The 22,887-nt window shown below is 35.9% G+C and overlaps 1 protein-coding gene across 4 annotated transcripts in view; it reads right to left on the reverse strand.

Annotated features, from left to right (window-relative positions):
* LOC133850228 (ATP-binding cassette sub-family C member Sur) overlaps positions 1-22,887 on the reverse strand; it is a 62,192-nt gene that overhangs the window by 1,153 nt on the left and 38,152 nt on the right. For 3 of the 4 annotated variants that reach the window (XM_062286270.1, XM_062286267.1, XM_062286268.1), the window contains 12 exons: positions 21,470-21,731; positions 20,626-20,763; positions 19,399-19,535; positions 18,710-18,917; positions 17,059-17,729; positions 16,800-16,978; positions 12,229-12,947; positions 9,174-9,331; positions 7,958-8,153; positions 4,594-5,383; positions 3,159-3,286; positions 1,097-1,391 (listed from right to left, as the gene is read on the reverse strand). In XM_062286270.1, coding sequence (XP_062142254.1) covers positions 1,097-1,391; positions 3,159-3,286; positions 4,594-5,383; positions 7,958-8,153; positions 9,174-9,331; positions 12,229-12,947; positions 16,800-16,978; positions 17,059-17,729; positions 18,710-18,917; positions 19,399-19,535; positions 20,626-20,763; positions 21,470-21,731 — 3,881 coding nt within the window. Of the gene's footprint in view, positions 1-1,096; positions 1,392-3,158; positions 3,287-4,593; positions 5,384-7,957; positions 8,154-9,173; positions 9,332-12,228; positions 12,948-16,799; positions 16,979-17,058; positions 17,730-18,709; positions 18,918-19,398; positions 19,536-20,625; positions 20,764-21,469; positions 21,732-22,887 lie in introns of those variants that run through there. The other variant, XM_062286269.1, reaches the window with a different exon arrangement.

The raw sequence follows: 22,887 nt of genomic DNA on the forward strand, positions 1-22,887 counted from the left end.
ATTGAACTCGTAAACAAAGAGTTAGAAAATTGAAAGGCAAGGATAAAAAGAATTCGTATAGTCAATATTAATCACACTAAGCTAAATTTGTAAAGTTAAAGTTACTGCACGTATATTCTGAAAAAAGGCAATCAATTTTCATAATCATTTTTGTTATGATGGGTGAAAATTGAAATTTAAGTATTTATCTTTTGAATTTCATGTGAAGTTCTCAAACAAATGTTTTTTAAATGGCTTTATTTAAATATTCCTAAAAATACCTTTCCTCATAAATATTTACCAAACTGCTTTCTGGTGACATAGAAAAGTATGTTAAATCGTTGAATTCAATGCAAGGAGCCAAACGGTACACTCATTGAAATACATTTATGCAGTTTACAACTCTTACTACTTTTTTAAATCAGAAATATGCGAACGAATGATTCCATCAGAATCTATTTTTAGACGACTAAAAACTGACTTAACTGACTCTCTAAGCGAAACATTTAAATGGCATTTAGACGCCAGTTTGTTGTACGTCCATAACTGTGTGCATAACAGATATCAGCATTGCACAGATATCTATCTGTCTGTCTGGCTATCCATTCAGAGTGGTTAATCAAGTTGGGTTCACGCAAATATACTTGATGGATACACATGTAGTATACGAGTCACACGATGTACAGACTATATATGTATATGTGGCACATGTGAGCCAATCAGCACAAAAAATCAAACATGCATGAACGTTACATCTATTTTTTTTTATTTTCAGCAAACATCAAACAGACAAGATGGTTGGAGAAGTTTGGGACGCTGCTTGCTGGTGACTTCTGTATGGGAATGGCTCATACCCTGGGAAGCAGGGGGGAAAAGCTGGCGAGTCGGCCAAGCCAAACGTCATGTTTGCTGCCAAAAATAAACATGATTTTTTCATAAGGCACACATAGAGGGAGAGAGCTAGCAGAGTCACTGAGCCGCAGTACCCAAAACTGACAGTCAGTTTGTTTGTCTACACAATAAAAACAACAAATGGTTCAAAATATGGCGACACGGAGCGAGAAGGAAGAGGAATGAAGTCAAAAAACTGGTGCAATGTGCGGTGAATTGGACTTACCCAGACCCAAAAGCAGCTGAACGTTGACAAACTCCTTGAGCTGTGCCAATTCCAGGCAATTCCACAACTGCAAATCCGAGTAATAACCATGCGGATCGAGATTTTCACGAATTGTTGCATTGAACAAATGCACATCCTGAGGAATTATCGATAATCTGGTACGCAGCTCGTCCACTCGTATCTGCTCAATGTCCACATCATCAATGCAAATGTGTCCACTTGTCGTCTGTAATACTCCAAACAGGGATAAAGCCAACGACGACTTGCCGCTGCCCGTCCGGCCACAGATGCCAATCTGTAAGTGCAAAATGTATTTTGTTGGGTTAAACTCGTTGGGTCGCCAGCTGAGTAAAATGTTCAATCAATTGTTCACAACGATTGACAATTGAAATATGTTTGCATATGAAAAAAGAGCTATATATAGTCGTCATATATATATATATATATAACATATATATTGTATGCTATGAAACCAAACTCCTTTAGTATGCAATGACGCTCTCTTTGCGCTTGTCTGATTTAAAATAAGACAACTGTAGTAAGGTCGTGTAGACCGCTCTACTCGTAGTATACATTATAATTCCTTTAATACTTCACTTGGGAAAAGAAATTGTCAAGCCTCTAGGAAAATATTATTGAATAATTGTTGATTCTTGAAAATTTGGTTTAGTTAAGATAAAAATTGGTTATTAAAGAAACAATTTTATACAGCATTTCATATATCTATATACCAAATATGACAACGAGTATATTTTAGCATTGTTACAGTATATTATTTTAATATATTTTAAGAATAATGCTGCACTGTTTTAGCTTGCTTTCTTGTTAGACTTCACATAACTTTCTTTTACTTATGCGAGCATCTGGTGGAGTTCTGCATCAGTCGTTAATTATCCAAATATATGAATTTTTTTTAATTGTGTGTTGTATTCCATATTATCTGCAGCTGCTTATAGCATATTGAATATTTTAGAATTTGTATATGTATTGTATATACGTCCACTGAGAAATGGTAAAAATATAATTGCAATATGTAAAAGATTGATTTGTTGGAGTTTTTACGAGTGCTCACAGCTTGGAAATCTAGCCACAAGTAACAATATTTTTAAAATTCGTGACATTTTTCGTTATTTAAAATAATTATCAGTATTAATCAACATGATAACATTTCATTTATGTTAGAAAAGACTGTTCTAAAATCGATTGGCTTTCAAATATTACCAGAATTTAAAGTCAAATATGTGGACTCAATTTGCCACAACGATAATGGGCTTAAGTATCTATAGATACATGCATCGTTTGACGACTTTCTCATCAGTTGTTGACATTCTGCGCTGTCTGGCGAAAGTCAGAGCTATTCAGATTGGTTTTTGGCTTTGGTTAGTTTTGCGGACAAAGTGCATACTCAACTATCAATGGACAAAGTTGCAGAGTCCAAGTCCTGCTGAAGTTACAGTTTGTAAAAACAGAGGCTTTGCTACTTTTACATTTTGGTTTGATTTCATTACAGACCGAGATGGGTAATGGCTCATAGTGCAGTGAAGCACAAATAACAAAGGGATGGTCTTTTTATACCCGCAACCCATAAGGTAGAAGGGTATTATAACTTTTTGCCTGCAGAAAATGTATGTAGAAGGAAGCATCTCCGACCCCATTAAGAATATTTATATGTATATTCCATGTCCGTCTGTTCATCTGTCCGTATGATCGCGTAGATTTCAGAGACTATAAAGCTAGAAGCGCCATTTTCGCTACATACAATAATGTCTCAAAATTTGGGTGATATCAAATATCAATTTTAGAAGTTATTCAAGAAATACTTTTCTCCTTTCTTTAGCTGACAATATGGTATGTTTAGTACTATATGGTTTATTTTAAACGTAATACTACATTAATATAGCAAAGGCATATTTTAGTACTTTTGCTGTATATTAATTTAATATATTTTAGGAACAATACCGTACTGTTTCCTCTTATTCAAAATGGTTAGCGGGTATTTTACAGACGAGCACACTCGACTGCAGTTTTCTTACTTGTTGGAGTTATTTTTGTATGGACTTACCCTTTGGCCCGCTGGAATCTTCAAGTTCAGGTGGCTGATAACGTTGTGCCTTTGTCCTTCATAACGCAAGCTGACATTCGCAAAACTAATGTCGCCTCGTTGTGGCCAGGAGATGGGAACGCTTTGGTCTGCACAAATATGAAATATAACATAGATTAGATTAATGTAAACAAATGTTCAGACTCCTTATACTTATTTCTAAATTTAAAACCAGTTCGACAAAGCATGAAAATTTGCGACCTTTTCCGCCCGCAACTGTCAGCTCAGAACATCAGGGGAAAAAACGGAAAATGAAACCAGCTAAGCAAAAACTGATGAGGGCAACGGGCAAAGAGAAAAAGTTAATGAAAAGGGTTCCAGCAGCACGAGGACATACTCGTGTTTCAAGATTTTCAAAGTCAATTGCCTGCCTGCGCCTTGGTTTAACAGTAGATTAAAATTATTTATTTCAAAGCAAAATTGAATAATGAACAATTAAGGAAATGTTTTCACACAAAATTTTATAATTGCAGTTCGAATTCTTGATTCTCATATGACGGATGTTTCATACAGTGTTACAACCACTAACGATATTTGTTTTATAAATTTTTTTCTATTGTATGATAAAGATATAGAATTCATATTTTTATTCGTATTCAAATTATTATGAATATGAATACCACGCAAATTTTTATGAATTCATTATATTGAACTTTGGCAAAATAATCTTTGTAATACGAATAAACGTGATTCATTTATATTTAATTCCGTACAGGTAACATCCGCTTTAGCTATCAATATATATTCTACACATAAGTCGTGAAAAATACTTGTATAAAGGCGAAGCTGCGAAAATATATACAATTATATAATGGATAATTCTGATTTCTACCAAATTAAGATCGTTTACTAAAATATAAATTGCTTACCAAATATTACTATACATCAAGCTATCTCATTTTACTGGCAAGTTACTCATACAGCCACTTCTTACATCTCTAAAATTCAGACGCTTGAATATCTCTAAATAAAATCGGTTTGAAGATCGAAGATACGCTGCAACAATTTGCAAAAAAAAATAACAATAATATCCCGTTTTTTTAGACACAGGGTATACAAATGTTAAGAGAATAAACTTTATGTGCTAATGAAATATTGAAATACAATATTGTAAGTCGCAGCATTTGAAAAACATGAGTTTTTGGCTTTTTCGATGCTGAACAATTTTATTAAAAGTTAGCCAAGTATTAAAGCAATAATTTGCAAAGCAAACGCTCTTTGGAAATGCATAATATTCGCTGTTTACGATTTAGCCTTAACTTTTCCAACAGTTGGCGGCAATGGCAATAAATCAATTGACAATCAATGGTCTACATTAAATGGCTGGCGCGTAATTGAAGGCCAACAGTCACACTCTCTCACTTACACACACACACACTTCAAGTTTAATACTCACAGGTTTTGATGCGCCTTACTGGCTCATTAGATAACGCGACCTTGTCGTCAAGTGGCGTCATTCTCTTATCTTTAATCATTCTCGTTGGCGACGTCCTCGCCTGCTGCAACTTGTCAACAACTGACGCTGGGTGGAAGTTTAAGTGATTGCAGCTAACGTTGCCATTGCCGTTGCCTGCATTTAATTTATCAGCATCTTCGCAGCTACCTCCTCCTCCTCTTTCTCCTTCTCCTTCCGCTGCTGCTGCCGACCCAACTGCTGTGTCTCCATCAACATCAACGGCAGCTGACGTTGCGCCTGGGTAAACTTTGTCAACGGCACGAGGATTCGTCGAGCAGCAGGCCAACCTATCGACTTCATTGCTGATTTCCACAACGTCCTGTTTATGTCGCTCCTCTGTTTCCGCCTTCATCTCTGTCCCCGACACCGGCTCCCGCTCCGACTCTGGCTCTGGCTCCGACTCCGGTTCAAGCTCGAGCTCGAGCTCTGGCTGCTGCTGTGCATAGTGAGCAATGCGTTCGACCGAGCCCGCATACATCTCCATATCGGCCAAAAGTTTTACAACCCAATTAAGGTAAATCGGCACCAACAACGTGTAGTTTATGGCCAAACCGACCAGCGAGGGTGTCGGTGTCAGTTCCTTGGAGCTGGCGCTTTTATTGATGGCATAAGTTCCTGGCGTCGTCGACGAGGACGTCATCGCCTCCTTTGCGTAGTTGCTGCAACTGACGCTCGCCGTCGCCAGTGCCGTTACAATGGCCACAAAAACAATGCAGCCACCCAGGTAATCCTGCAATAAAAGGCCAAAAGAGTGAGACAGCCGCATGCATAAGAATATGTGCACACATATATCTAAAGACTGAGAGACGAGACAGCGACTGCAGGGCATGAAGATGATGAGCACTTGTTAGTGTTGGCATTTTCGGTAAAGATTCTTTGCACATGACTTTTTAATCAGTCGACGTGTGCGTGCGTCTGCTTTTCGTACTGACTCCTGTACTTTTTGCGTTTTTCGTCCTACCAGCTTTAAATGTATTCGGCAGCTCGTTCTTCCTGCTACCGGCCAGAGAATTTTGTAAACTTTTTACTCTCTTTCATCTTAATGAAAGTTTTAACGGGGGTAACTGCCAAACCACAATTGAAAAGTTTTTGTTTGCTATTTTGTGGGTTGAGTTGGGTTTACGTTGATTGCCCATTTTGCCTCTCTCTCTCTCTTTCTCTTCGTTGCTCTCTCTTTACATATGTTCTTATAAGCCTCGTCTAGTTCCTAGGCACACATAGCTGTTGCATTTGTTTCACCAATGCCTCTCTTTGACTTGTTTGGGGTAATGGATGTTTTACTTTTTTTAAGTGGGCTGTTTTCACAGTTTTATACTCAATCGATTAGCACAGCCAATTTGTGCTCTATTAGAGTATAATAGATCACAAGCCACTTGCAAAGAAACTTCTGTTCAAACAAAGAGTAAGCTCTCCAAATGTATAAGGACTTGAAAAATAATATAGAAGAGAAATGACACCCACATTTCTGAGAAGGAAAATCCTTTTTCTCGGAAACCAATTATTTCTACTGTTCATACAAAACGAGCTCAAAGGGCGTAAATTAACCGACATAGACTTTGAGTATTCGCCCAGAAGCGCTTAATTCAGGTAACTCAAAGTCCCTTTTACGTTAACCAAACTCGAGCTGAAGTCGCGAGGCGTATTTAACTTGCCCCAACAATGTATATTTATACCCAAAAGAACCTAGGGCACAGTTCACAATTAGATTAAGCAAACCAGTTTCGAGTTTCAACTCGGCAATAAGTTCGACAATAGTATAGCTGTGCCTTTAATAAAGTTGGGAGCAAAACAAGTAAGAAAGCTACAGTTAAGCCGTGCGGTATTATTCATATTATATACCAAATTTATAAATCGCAAAAATTCCTTAAACATGCTGAATGCTAAATCTGGTATCATATATTATATAGTAAAGTACTACATTTAAAATATATCATAGAGTTAAAAATATACCAGATTATCAGCAAATGCAACTAAGACCAGTTTTTATCTGATCGCACCCAAATTTTTAGGAATCTTAAATTTTATATTTATTATTGTATTTCGTATTTGTTATACGTATTTTTTTTTATTTTAATTTGCAGCGGCAAAAATGGGAGTGACAAAAAAATTTAAGGAAACTTGATCTACATACGTGCAAAATGATGCTGTCGAAATTATAATGATAGCTCAATCACTATAAAAGATCCTGTTACAGACGAACAGACAGACAGGCGGACATGGATAAATCATCTCGGCTGTTGACGCTGATAGAGAACTTATGTATATTTTAAGGGACCAGAGATGACTCCATTTGCCTGTTAAATACATTTCCTACCGGCACAAAGTTATAATACCCTTCTTTCCTATGGGTATTAGTATTAAATTCGTTAATTTAGGTTGGACTCTGCACTGGTCTTTTAACCCTAAATTACACCTAAGTACACACAATCAATATACCCAATAAAGTAAGCTATTTCGCCACGCCCCCAATGAAGGACCGCCTCATAGATGCCACAATTGTAGACGTCAACACAATGTGTACCAATTTGAGCACAATCAATGGACACTTAAAATCCATAACAGACGCTCGAACACTATAAACTATACCTAGTAAACCTCCCACAGACACTGGCTCGATATATCGGAGAGACGTATGAAGTGACAGGCAGGCAGACAGACAGTCATCCGAGTCAACTCACTCGCATAGAGTCTTGTCTGCATATATACGGTCATGGCCCCAAGGGGCATCTTCAATCACCTGCCCGAAGAGTACAGCTTTCACTGTGTAAATGATTGACATTGAGATATCTTGTAAAGATGCACAGAAATAGATAACGTTTAGGTGAACCTATCAACCTATTATTGCAGGCATCTTCAACACTTTTCTTTTTAACTTATGAAGTCTCTAACTTAATCAAGCATAGGTTATTATCTTGAGAACGTATTTTGAGTATTGAATAAGCATTTAATTTCGTCTGATCGCATCTCTCGCCTATGAGATACTGAAGAGAATATATGTAACAAATGTATATAATAGTAAGTATAATATTTAAATATAATTTTATCATGCGAACACTTTTCGTACTAGCCACTCTCACTAGAGTATTCAACTGTGAACTGTAAGTAGCAAACTGAGTAGCAAATGACCCAACGACGCGTTCGTCTAAGTGATATGCCAATTGAATTCCAATGCAAATGCATACAACCCAACACAACACAAACCAGCACAACACACAAATACAAATGCAAAATACGAGTGTGCTCATGGCGAAATCAAATGTGCATAGCTGGCATATTGACCAGAAGTGGACCTCAAAGGACTTACCAACGATATGCCCAACCAGCGATTACTCGTATTCAATATGGTGAATGCAATTGTATTCGCCTCAAGACGTTTGAACAGGATCTCGGTGAAACGTGCCTGCTGATTGTATGCACGTATTGTGGTCACACCCTGTATTGTCTCCGATAGATGCGATATGACCGGTGAATTTGTTGAGTTCTCAATCCGTTGAAGTTCGCTGGAATTGACAATTGAGATACATACATATATGTGTTAGTCAAAGGTTGTCGACTTGTCCAATTGGTACATTGTGAATAAAAACAAATAAAGAAACTTGCAGTATTCATTGCATCTATAAGAAGTATTTTTAAAAATACAACAAATGTCTACAGTAAAAAATCTGTTATTTATAATTTAATTTGGAATTCGAATACCTGTATAAAAACAGTCATATTTTTTATTTAAATAAAAGACAAATAAATACCAAAAAAGTCCCTAGACATAAACTGTTTAAAATGCACAACGACAAAAGATGTACAATAATAAATTTCGAAAAAATTTTTTGACAAATTTGTTTTTTCCTGGGTTTCCCTGTCCCTCTTTCTCTCTTATGTCGAACTCAAGCGGCAAATATACCACAACAATTGTCGTCCAGTTTTGTCTCACAAAGTTTTAGTAAAGTTTGTCTACTGCAAAATATGCTTGGAAGACAATTATAAGCCGCAAATACTTAGATACAAATCTGCTAATAGTGCCACCACTCATACTATCTAAACAAAACTAAGGAAGAAGAATACCAAACGAAAACCAAGGACTAAGGTTCTGAGTTGAGACTGAGACTCAGACTGAGAGTAAAACAGAAATTAGAAAGAGCACAGTCAAATGTTCAAAATGGAAAAGATCTCTTTTGCTTTTGTTTCCATGATTATTGCTAACTATTGTCGATGAAGGGCAAAGATGGTGATGGCCAAGTTTAACTGCTCATGGCCAAAAACTTTTGGCTTGCAAATGTTGACAGCTGGCTGTTTGATAAACTTGGCACAATAAATTCCCCATGCCCCTGCAGTGTTTCTACGAAAATACGTATTCAAATTAGACTCACTCATAAGGCAGTGGGCGTGACAAGCGCCCACATACATATTCGTTATACTTTGCTCAAGAATTATGAGAACCACTTTGTCAGCATTACACCAGGAGAATGGTTTACAAACACACATGTGTGTGGTGCAAAACAGCAGTACAAGGAAACATCACTTACCGCGCCGAACACCTGTAGAACTTCTGTATGGCATAGTAGGCACCACAAATGGGCAGGGTGAGGGCCAGAAACCAGGGTGTAATGCTCACATTTATCAATATGGCAAACAGGCAGAGCAACGAGAATTGCAGCAAGCGTTGACTGGTTGCAGCGATTTTCTGTAAATGAAAACAAACACATTGGGTAAACTGAATAAAGGTGTAGTATAGAATAGAAGGGTGACAGCAAATAACAATAAAAAAATATAAAATATTCCAAATGAAAAATATATTGAAAATTGATTCAATCTAGAAATGCAAATATCTTTGTGTCTAACAAAAAGTGTCAAAGTTTTAATCATTTTGAAATGTAATATTTAAGATTTCAAACTTTGAAAACATCATTTTATCATACAAGAAAAATAAAAATTTAGCTCAACCTCAAAGAGATAATTCCTTTTAATTATTTAATCTTTTACTTTTCTACTTGATTAAAATTCTAATATAATTTTCATTTCAATTCAACATGCCTTCAATTGTATTTTATTGTAATTTTATTTTTTATTTAGTTACTCATTTTGATGAAGAATTCGTACCCCAGCCAAGCACGCCACTGTCTAAGTCGATGAGTGAATATGCCGCTGCTTCATGTGGCATGCTAATATAGAAATAGGAACAGGCAGCAAGAAGGCAAAACAGGCAGATTGTGCGGCTTTTTGACAGACATTTTTAAATGACTTTTGCTCGTTTGCGGCACGAATTGACAAATGACTAAATTTGTGTGTGTGCCTCAGACTCCCTGCCCCATGTTGTACAGTAAGCCGCATGGTATGTTCATATGTATATCTGTATGTATGTCCCAAATTAACGAGTACAAGTACAGCATACTGTGGTCCATAGAATCGGCTGGATATTCCGGGTATTTGGTACTATATGAGTATGGCTCACGTTTTGACAAATGTGTGTCACAAACGCTTCAGCCAGCAATGTTTCATAATCAAATTTTGTGTGTTCCTCCCTGCTTTGGTTTTTACAAAGTGTCATCACTCCTGTAAAGTGCACAATAATTGAAGATTTATTTGGCACACGTGCAATTTCAGTTCACCCAGCATGAGCGTAATATTTTGGCAGTGTTGGAGCACAAAAATTTAAATGACCACATATTAGGTAATATGGTTAATTAATCCTCTGACAAATGGTTTGATTTCATGCTTCTGATTGTTCACAAAAGTCTACTTAAGGTCACTTCATAATGTGACGAATTCTTTAGATTTAAGCTAAGTATTGCGTAAAATATTAAAGTGCTGACGTATGCTCTGTTTCCACAGCACAGTTTCGGGTTTTCTTGGTTCTTTTTCAATATATTTAATTTTTTTGCTTCACGAAAAATGATTTTTTCACATCCACGAGAAATGTAAAAATATTTGCCAAAAATTTTCCAGTATATTTTTTCAGTCACGCGATATTTTATCGAGATGAAATCGAAACGGAGCTCAAAGCAGCAAAAAATGATATAAAAAGGCGTGCAAAGCTTTGCAAATTCTTCTTCACTTCTGATTTTTATAAATCATTCTGCTTTAATTTTTTAAAGATTTAGATTACTGAATTATAATTTGTGGTTAAAGTTTGTTTTGCGATACACTAAAAATTTACAATTATCCATTTTCTGCTGTGGAAGTAACATAACTGGATTCTATCAAATGTGAAAAAACTGTGTGGCTGTGAATACAGGGCATTAAAACCCAATTTAGGCATTAAATAAATTATTGAAGATTAATAATATAGAAATTTTGATTACTTATAATATGCGTCCCATTTTTTTATAAATGTAGAATAGAATTCCAAATCTTCCTCAAGCGACACAAATTATTTGTTAAGCATTCTTAATATGAGTAATGTCCTTAAATTTGGTAACTTAAGCTTTTGACTAGCTCTACCTCAGAAAAAATATAATATAAATAAATAATATATACATACATATGTATCGCACCACGGTTTTCAGGCTTTGATTTATAATTTATGTCATTGAAAACCATTTTGGTAAAACATTTTAGGCGACACAGAACTTTTTTATACAATTTTGCTCCTTCCTAAGCTCAAGAAAGGACCTCCTCTCTACATTGGACCAGTTAGGTCCTTTACACACTAAAATTAATTTTTTTTTTTATAGTTATAGTGTATTGTCGTATAAACTACAATAATAAACCAAATTAAACTCACTTTTCTTAAAATTAAAAACAATTTCGGCTTTTTTAGTGGAAGAAAAGAAAAAACTGCTATTCCAATGTTCAGCCCAAAAGTGGTGCACTTGGGTAAAAATATCAAAATTTCAGAAAAACTGATCAAATCTAACGGGGTTTTTGCTGTTTTCTTATCTTTATGCTTCATTTTACAAAAACAATGTGCTAGCGATCAACTAACAAAAAGGAATAACCAAAAAAATAACGGTTACATAGTCTTTTCTCTGTCGCACTGCTATTTCAAAGATCACAGCTGTATGTATAACTCTATAGCCAATGAACAGAAAATCCTTGGTTAGAGTATTAAGTACACTTTAATGCGCAAAATAGTCAACATAACCCCCAGTATCATAGATCGATCAGACTTGTCAGTTCAATCAAATTGAAAACACGCACATCAGCATTCATACACATGTAGTGTGTGTGTGTAGCTTTAAATAAGATTGACAAAAATATGTTGCATGGAAAAAGGTCAAACAAAATGAAAAACTATAATGAAAGCGTCCCTAAAAGTGGCGTCAACAAACTCATATATTACGCACGCACACACATACGAACGCAGAATGTCAATGCATAATGCGTGCTTATCAAGGACAAATCTAAAGCAGAACAACAGCAACAACACGACAGCAACTAGAACAACAAACAAGAAAAACTACAGGCAATGTGCTCATATTTTATACACACACAATACAAAAAGCTAACCGAAAATTATGCAGACATACACATGTGTGTATGGGCGTGTGTCTGGTTGTGTGAGTGTTGGTATGTGTACAGCATAGCATATATGTACATATATGTATGTGTGCGAAATACAACAACAATAACAAATCTTACCTTATCAATGATCGCCATATCGTTACTGAAACGATTCACAATGCGACCGAGCGGAGTCACTTGAAAAAAATGCAAAGTTTTATGCAAAATCGTTTGCAACAGTTTATCGTGCAAATTACGACGGGCATTACAGCCGGCCCATTGTCCGGCCGGTGTTGATATCATGGCCATTATAATGCAAACACACGAAATTGTTGCATACATGCGAAAATAGTACGTGACTTCGTCGTTGTCCATATCCATGCCCATCGTTGGATTGAACTGACTCTGCTGTTGCTGTTGCTGCTGCTGCTGCTGATGCTGTGCCACATTCGGTGGCACATGGTCGCTCCAGTGTTGCAGCCAAACGTCCGTGTAGACACGCAAACATTGCCAAATTAGTGCGGTAATAAAAAAGCCAATGATTATGGGCAAACCGGAGGCGCGCATGTACAGCAAATATATGTGATGCGATATTTGTCCATATTTGCGTTCAGCATCCGTCGTCGTCGCTGCTCCCATTGTTGATGCAACACCACCTGACCGTTGCACTACCTCATCGTGTGCCTCACGTTCCAGCTTCCGTTCCCCTTCCCCTTCCGCTTCATCTTTGTGCTTCTCAGGCTGAGCTGGCTGCAACGAGAGTGACGCCACGTCTGACATGTCATCGCCGTTGTCATCATTGTTATTGTTATTGTTACGTCCATTTGTCGGCAACGCATTGAAATCGATTTTAACATCTGAAATGCACAAGTTGATCTTTAATAGTAGACAACAAATGTGTGGACCGTTGACAATAAACGATTACACATAGAACCTATCATCGGATCACTATTAAAAACAATTTATAGCTGAAGATATCCTTATCTCATTTTAAACTGCTTTATCAATAACGATTGTACGATTTTAGTTATATTTATTTAAATATTACAAGACTGATTTTTGCATGTAATTCTTACTCAGTATACATAATTGAGCATTTTTATTAATGTATTCTTCTATATTACATGTGTGGACCATGAAGGTACAGTCGAGTATGATATATCCGCTACTTATTTTCAATAAAAGTAAAACAAAAAATTATAGCTATAACTCTAAAAATCTCGGAGATTTAGGTTTTTATACGGACAGACAAATACATAGAACAACATACCAACAGACAAACGGACATGGTCTGAGCTATTATCAAGAATACCTCAGTAAAATTGATATTTGTGCATCATATTTTGTTGGTTTATTTTTTAACTTTGGGGCATCCTGTCAGCAAAAGTTTACAAGGGTGGAAGACAGTTTGAGTCATTGAAGGGCTTGAAGGAAGCCATAGTTAAAGAATGGGATGCCATCGACACAAACACGCTCCAAATCTTTGTAAACTCAATGCCCCAACGTTTAGAATTGGTCGTACAAGAAAATGGAGATTCAATACCATACTAAAATAATAATCTTAAGCCATTTTGTTACTTAGTTCCTTAATATTTTGGGTTTTTTCAATTTTGCACAAATATCAACTTTCGCTAAACAATTTTTTCAATTAAATTTTTTATGTATTAAACATTTTATAATATAATAAAAATCATGTTTATCAAATTTCAATACCAACTACCTATTTATAAAAAAGTAAAAGTTAAAAAGTAAACCAACCAAAGGAAATTCCTTCTTCTGCCTGTTTCACTTTCTGAGCAGAAAGTTTTAATACCATTCTACCATTCGGCTCGCGAGTATAACAATAATTCAGAAAATCTATTTTAAGCCCGAATTTTTAAGTTTACATTCAAGATTAAATTGTAGACCTGTGTGAGGATTTCAATGACAAAATATAACTGAAATACTTGATTGATGCTGTCGAGTTAATCGAATTGTCCTTTGCAATTGCAATCCAGTTTTAATTTTGCTCATAGCTAAGTTAGTTAAGATGTCGCGAGTCATACCATCTGTGGTATTGTTAATGAAATAACTACAACTGAATGCAATAAATGCTAACTAGATAATACTAAAAAGCATATATCGCATATTCCATAGTTTACAAAAAATACCATATGGTATTAAATTCATATTTCGAATTTTTGACTTTACATTTTTTAATCTTGAGTTAAGATAACCAATTTTCCAAATTTGACAACACTTCGAACTTGATCCGACGTATTTTTCCCGTTTTTTTACATTTTTTATCGCTACTCATAGCTGAAACACTTAACGAAATCCTCTCATGATATAATTTACAACCGTGACTCCCTAATTTTACCGCTGCTTTTATATTATATATTTATTCAATATTTGTAAATGATTCATCATACTATCGCTGAACAGATTTAAAAACAACAACAACAATACAAGTGAAAGGTAAAATATTTGTTTTTCAGGTAAAGGTAAAAATGGTTTCTGTTTTACTCCAGTTGTCTCTGCTGTCGCTTGTTTCAATAAAAATTCAATTTTTTATGCACACAGAGACACATACATAACTATACTATATGCAGCTGGCATGCAAAAAAAATATTTTTTTCATTATTCAAGTGTTTTCTCTCCTTCGTTGCTTGTTTGCCCTCGCATTTCTATTTGTTCTCTTTTCTTCTGCATTGTGCGATACAACATATTGCAATCAGTGTTGATCCTGGGACTGCCACGTGTTAAGCAATGGAAAATGCCCAATAAAAAGAAATTGCTAATTACCAGCAATTGAAGCGGAAACAAGTTGAATTTTAATGTAATGTGCACGTAATTAGATATTTACTGTCACTTTAAGTAAACCATATGACACGGCTATGGGATATGGGCTTGCAAAATTAAATGAAATGAAATAATGGGATGTCATACATTATTGGACTGCACTTTGGATATCTGTATCTGGTTCCTACTTTTGCATAAATCGAACTTAATTGATCTGTCGAGAACGTTTGTTTTATCCAAGTCGAAAACTGACATCGGCTAAATTAGTTGAGAGGAGTTTGGATAAACAATTTTCGTTGCAATTTTCAAGGGTCGCAATGTTGAACGACTTCTGTGACATTCCCACAGCTGATTAAATTGAAAGTTTTCCAATGCAGACTCGAACTGGAAGTCGTCAAGTTGTCAGCCAAATATTGACAGCGGGTAGATAGATCAATGCATTAAGTTAAGTAAAACTTTCGCAACCCGAACAGCGAGCAACTTGGCGGCGCACTCAAGGCGCGTTGTCTCTTTGACTCACCGATGAGAGTTGAAAACTTTTGAAATCAAACTTGATTTAAGTTTTTGCCACACATATATTATACACTGAACTGACTTCAGCTGTTGTACCAAATTTACCAACATTTTAAGCGAAATAGTGATAAATATGCAAATATTTTGTTTGCAACATCTTTGTAGAACACTGTATATAAGTATATATGCATGTATATAGATATCAGCAAATCAATATTCATTACAACAAACATCCCAGGCGAAGTCAATACCCAACGAATTTGCGAAAGTTTTCGCAACATTTATTGCAGACTTTGTTGCACGCTCCTTCAGCGCATATTGATAGCTAAAGAATAATGTCAGTGTTTCTAAAGGAGTTCCCTTGCTTTTTAATTAGCTTCAAAGTAAATGGATTGTCAGATTCATGTTGTACCCTAGACAGTTAAAGGATAAGCATAGACTTTTAGTAATAACTTTAGCTTTAACAAATATATTCATTGGATTAAACTTCGCCCGATGTGATGTTCGATTTATCAACGATGTTATTCGACTTTAAAACCAGTTCCTTCTGGCATTGAAGATGATTTGCAAAGCCCAACAATTTTCATACAAAATTAACAAAAATTAAATTATAATATAAAACACGAAAGCTACAACCGAGTGTGCTCGACTGTTATATACCCGCCACTCGTTTTCAATAAAATCATATTCTACAATTATAGCAAAATATACCGCAAAAATACATTTCACAGAAGACTATATTTGGTATATTGATGCAGTACTATCTTTAAAGTATATCAGATTGTCAAGCCCACAAAAATATTCCTTAAATCACTTCTAAAATTTTTATTTGAACATAACAACATTTTCAGGAATCATAAATGCTATAGTTAGTATTATATTATATGTCCATATGAATGGACAGACTGGCAGAATGACACTATATCGTATTTTTTTAGAAAATTCTTCATAAACTATTGAATTACTTCAATCAAATCAATTGTAATGTGTACTAACATCAGCTATATATTCAATATAATATATCGTATGAAAAGGCAATAGTTGAATAGTTGAAGCAATCAAATAGTTTATAAAATCTGTTCATAGATTTCAGCATCAATAACTTTGTGAACCCTAAGCAATACTATTAGTACAATGAAAAGATTTTTTAGAGATTCTAGAAATATATTTAATAACTGAATTGACTATTATTCGCTGTGCAAACGAAAAGTACATTAAAACTGATATCACGTATACGCGCTGTCTGCCAGCATCGATTAAGTTGACCCATATTGCGGATAAGAGCTTTCGATGCATACAAAATGCTAGGAAACCAAGCAACAACCAGGACCAGAAGCAGAATCCGCACTAGGACTAACTTTGAGGCCAGTTGGCAAGTGGAAGAACAGTAACAATATGTCAGTTGCATAACTTACGCTTCACAGGAGGAGTTGGCGGTGCATGAGGCGCATCTTTGTGCATCTTTGTCTCACAATCGGAGTTTGTTGTTGCCTGCGGATTGGATATGTCAACGACAGGCGACGATGGCACTGAACTTAGTTCTCCAGTAGTTGGCAAAAGAGCAGCGGCGGCACTCGACTCCTCAGATATACTCCTGCGGAAGGCAGAACACAAACACAAAACAAATTCTTTTAGTCCAAAGAGAACGCAAACTAACTCAAATAATTTACTTACCGAATTGAATTGGTCGCACTGAGCGGACGGTGATGATGCTTTGGTTTATTAGAACGTCGCATAGACATGCGGCGCAGAAATTGCTGAAAGCTGCCACGAGTTTGTGCAGCTGCTGCCGTGTCTCCCATTGTTGTTGTTGCTGCTGTGTTTGCCTGTGCCTCATCAGCGGATGCCGTTGCCTCCATGGCCGGCGGCGATGAGACATTGCGTGTCACCTGTGGATGATGCAATTTCTGCGTCGGCTGCCACGACTGTGCCCGAGGAGTCTGTTCAGCCGGCAATTGCGGTGGCTGTGGCGGTGGTGTGATTGCTCCACTAACCGAATCTCCACCATCAACACTGCTATCTGCATAGCTACTGCAGCTGGCAGTCAATACACTGCGACGCAACAGATCACCGCTGTTCGTACTGGAGGTCGATGTGGCCGTCGCCGTACTGAGTCCGCTCAGTCGATGCCACGAGTTCGTGGACTTGGCACTGCTGCCACGGCGTTGCAATGCGGCTCGACGGCGCGGTCGCATAATGACATCATCTGCTTGGCACTCGTCAATGGGTAGCGGCACATCGTATATGAGATGCCGCGAGCCATAAACACTGGAACGTTTGCGATGTAGATTGAAGCTGCCAGCCGATTGCAAGCCGCAGCTGCTTACACTGGCCAACGACAGCGACTGATGCAGTTCAAAAGACAGAAAGGCGCATTAATTGGTTTGCAATAATAGCAAAATCAGCAAGAGCTTTGAAAATTAATAATATCTGCTACTCGACGGAATATTTTTAATGCACTTGCACCGCACTTCGCAGCCTCGACTAAGAGTTCAATTGAGCAAAAATACGTTCAGTAAAGAAGGTTTTCTTTTGTAGGAATATAGTGCGATTTACTAAACAAGTTACCCTGGTATACGAGATGATACACATTGCATCGTGATCTGAAATTCAACTCTGTTGAGAAGCAGATTGACAGACACATAAGCCGCTATAAAGACAGGCAGATAAACCGCCGAACTAGACTCGCTAGGAAACTCATGCCTGTCAGACCACTGAGGCGCTTAAAGCGTCAAGGTTTCTCCAAAACGTTTATTCCAATGAAAACTACAATAAATTCGTTTGGCCTAAATGACTTTTCCCTAAAATGTATTAATACAGTGCTTAATTGCAATACTGGTTCAACTACTCAATGATAAATAAATTAATAAAAATTAAGTTCTTTTTATTAATTTTTGGTCAGTGAACTAAGTCGAATTTCATTCATCGCTCGATTTTTGCAATATTCTTAAAATCCCTCATTTTATAATTTTACTTCCCTGATTTGTTTCTGCTTTTACTTAAAATTTTAAAGGCACACAATAAATTTACATAAACTAATTTTATTCATAATTACTGCTCGTTCGATCCAACTACTTGCTATACCTTTGCCTATTTTAATAGCGTTAAACACGCCGCTAAATGAACATATGAAATTATATGAGGCCACTAAATGAAAATTATTTGACAGTTAGATTTACTAATAAATAATACTAATCTCGAGGCAGAAGATACTCCAATCTTCTTAGAGCGTTCTTATATCAAAAGTCAATCAAGCTCTTGCTTTATTCATTTGCATATGTTAATTTCAGTCGAATTAAACTGCGTATTAAGCCATTAAACTCACCGCAGGAATGTCATCATCCTCATCTTCGTGTTCCTCGACTGCGCTGCTGAGTGCATTGTTAATCTCCATGAAAGAGGTGTTGCCATCGGTTGCATCCACTTCCGAGTCATTACCTGCTTCCGACGTCACTGAAATTGAACGCTGCAATCCCAATTTGCTTACGTTCTTAAACAGTTTCCATCGTTCACGTGCCGTACGCTCGGCATTACTTTTTAAAGGTTATAAAAATAAATTTAAAATCATCATTAAATTATTTATCGTGATGAAGGTTGCAAGATGCCAGATAAATTGCATTAACACTTTAAAAAACTGGAAGTGTCACATTGAAACTGTGTGTTTTAGGGACAATTGAAAAATGGTTGTGCCTTAATTGTTTATTAATTGCCATCGTCTGAACTATCCTTTAGTGAGCTAAAGAGAAATGTTTAAGGAAGTGCCTAAGTGGTAAGCTAACTTTAATGGAAAATGACAATCGAAGAACTTGCCACAAAAAGCTTGGCACAAACTAGGATTCTCTCAGTCTTTGAGTTCCCCAAAAAAATAGAAGAAAAATAAAGGATAAGCCGACGACAATGCCTCAGTCATATTCTAATCTATACCTGTCAAAAGAAAACAGTTCGAGAGAGAAAGAAAGAAATACGAAGAAGGAGAGAAAAAGAGAGATTTGCCTGTAGCGCTGTCGTACTCACTTTTGTTGGTGGTCCTTTGCATTTGCGTTTGCCTTAGCAATTATCGAGTTCCATTTGGCGATTATGTGCGGCTGCTTCAGCTCAATATCCTTATAACTCCCACAAGCTTGCAGTCGGCCATCTTTCATCACAATTAACTGACAGGGTCGACGGAATGTAACGAAACGGTGGAATGAAATGAAACGAAACAAACAGTATAAAAGAAACGAACGTAAAAATTACAACACACTAAATAGTACCGCAAGAAAGAAAGAACGAAGGAGAGAACGGAAAATAACATTCTGCTTAGGTTTTAGACACCGAAGATTGCATATCCTAAAAATCATCATCATCATCGTATGTACTATGAAAATGTGGTATAAACTAGAATCGCATTAAAGGTAGGATGAAAATAAAAACCTTAGAGGAGTGCACATAGCCTACATAGACCTAATTATTTAATACATTATAGAATGCCTCAAATATGAATTGAAATTTTTATTTTATCAAATGATGAATTAGCAACTTTACAAAAATTACAAAAAACTCATATGCGGAACTTAAAGAAAAAAGAAGTCGTACTTTATGCTGGAATTACAAAATAATAACACTACTTAAATAAATATGTCTTAATAACTAAATTAATGTCTTTGAATAACTAAATAATAGCATAAAATTATCAAGTTTTTTATATTTCTAGCGACACTTTCTTTATAAAAACGTACTTAGTAAAGTAAGCAAGTTGTCGCATATTTAGTGAGATAATGCTACGGTCTATGCAGAAAAGTTCACAAGACTTGTAAAGAAAAAGCGGTGCAGCACAAAAGCAATAAATTCAATTTCAAAATTTAAATTTGAATTTTTTCGTCTGCATTTCAATTTTTTCTCCTTTTTTGGAAGAATTTTTCCCTTTGCAGCACTCTGCAGTGCTCAAATAATTGTAAAAATGTGTGCGAAAGTTAGAGGAAGACGCCTTGGAGTGGGAGCCAGCAGACCGGCAACAAATGGTCTTTCCAGGCAATTGCATTTATGGCCAAAAGGCGATAAATGGGCCCGGCATTTGGAGCGCAAAGTAACAAACGGATGCTCGGCTAAAGGCAAAAAAGCAAAGTGCACAATGCAAGAGCAGAAAAGCAGCAAAGCCGCCACAATTCAACACAACTGTAGAGCCATCTACAACTGGACAGTTGTCAGTATTAACTGAGAAATTTGAATATGAAATGCTGTCTGGCCAAAGGGGCCACTTACATAATCCGCCTCCTTTACCAACTGTAATTGCTGTGACACCAGGATGATGCTGCGGTTCGACTTCAATAGCATTTGACGCACACATTGCTCGAAAACATGGTTTCCCACCTCATTGTCCAGCGATGACAGTGGATCGTCCTATAAAATAAAAATTACTTTTCAATACCAAACAGCTTGCTAGAGATGGCATAATAGAAGGACATGCTGTCAGTTATTAGAATTAATATAATTACATATTTGTATTACAAACATTTTTCTAGTCAACAATTTAACGTTATAAGCATTATTTGTAAAAAAAATAATCTTCTCTCTTTGATCTGAACAACATAAAAAGCTACGATATTCCAAGTCAAGATCAAGTAGTTACAAGTAGACGCATTTTATGGATATGCTGTAATTTACCTAAAGTATTGAACCTATTAACATAAATATAAATAATTAAAAAGTAATATCCTAAGTATTTTCCTATTTAAGTCAACAAACATTCATTTTTATAGGAAACTAATCTGGTTTCCATGATCTGAATAACATAAAAAGCTATTCCTTATATTTGCTTCTTCAACTCTATTATTTAAAAGCCAAGCGATTTAGTTTTTATAAAGTTTTCGGTTCGTTTGCCGCAGACTTTTATGGCATGCCTCAAAGTACCATACGATGTGGCACATAAAACTTGTTTACCGTGCAACAATGTGAATGCGCCGTTTTTTTTTTATAACAACTTTGAACTTTAAACGTTTCGGGAATTTTATGATCACATGCATTCACATAAAGTGCACTGAGCCGTCGGATTGGCATGCAGCTGATCCGTGAGCAATGTCCTTGTCCTTGAGACACACTCACTCACCATTATGACGACGTTCGCCGATGAATAAATTGCACGTGCTATGGCAATCCGTTGCCTCTGTCCGCCGGATAGATTGATGCCACGCTCGCCGATTATCGTAAAATCGCCGGTCGGCATTAGCTCAATATCCGGTTTTAGTGCGCACGCATTTAACACAAAATCATAACGTTTCGGTCGAAATGACTCTCCAAAAAGTATATTTTCACGTATGGTGTCGTTCAGCAACCAAGGACATTGGGGCACATATGAGATGGTACAGTTTCTTGAAAATAAAAAATAAATAGAAAAACATTTAATTACATTAGATTATGGTTGCTACTTAATAAAATATTAAGGCAAAATTTGAGAATAAATTGTGTATAATTAATTTTTCGAATTACATCTAACTATTACTCAATTATCTATACTATATATAACAAATAGATAATTTAATCAAATCTTGATGTCCCAAATTAACCTCAAATCAATTAAATTAAAATGGTTTAATATGCGTTCTTAGTTCACTCGACTCATTCAGCGACTCAGGAAAAATTATTCGTGTTATTTTAACTATTAAATATATGTGTTCTTAAAAATACTTTTTTTAAATTTAAAAACGATCATTAATTTAAAGTGCAGAACGAACTGAACTATAATGTGGATAACTGCAATGTATACACTGTTTTAAAATACAATTTATTGACTCATAATCTTTTAACTTAAATTCGATGCATATATGTAATTTACAAATTATGCCACAAGTTTTAAAGCTTCGAAATTGTATATGCCAAAAACCCGCAGCACTTGTCTTTTATCTTTTTGCTTTTGTTGTCAATTTGACGTATTTTAAAATGCATGGTATGTTTTGAATTTTGTAGTATATTTATATACCAAATAAAGTGTTTGGTATATTTTAATCTTGTGGTATATCGATATACCAAATATAGCTTTTGGTATATTTTGGCTTTGTCGATATAATTAATTGGTATATTTTTGCGATAAACACTACTTCGCACAATTTTGCTTATGTATAGCTTTTTAAATGGTTTATTTATGACAACTAAAATTTAAACATATTCATCAACTCAATAAAAATACATAATATAGTATCATAATGCGTTTAAAATATTTGCAGATATACGCATACTTTTTTTGGGTAAAATATACTTAATATCCCAGAGAGAGATTGAACAAGCTCCACATGCTAAGGACACATTTAACTGATTTTCTAACTGGCTTTAAATGCTTATGAACTAGCTTAAATGAATAACTTGCATCGCACATCAAGCTTAACCAAGTTATATGCAAAATACCTTTAAGCTGCAAACTTTCGCCGTTAATCAAACCAAAGCTAAATATATCCAAACACCCACGCTCGTGCATACAGAGCAGACATATAGACACACTTACAACGATTAAGCTTTCGCTTTTACATGACA

This window comes from Drosophila sulfurigaster, chromosome 2L (assembly GCF_023558435.1).
Source record: "Drosophila sulfurigaster albostrigata strain 15112-1811.04 chromosome 2L, ASM2355843v2, whole genome shotgun sequence".
Taxonomy (NCBI): domain Eukaryota; kingdom Metazoa; phylum Arthropoda; class Insecta; order Diptera; family Drosophilidae; genus Drosophila; species Drosophila sulfurigaster.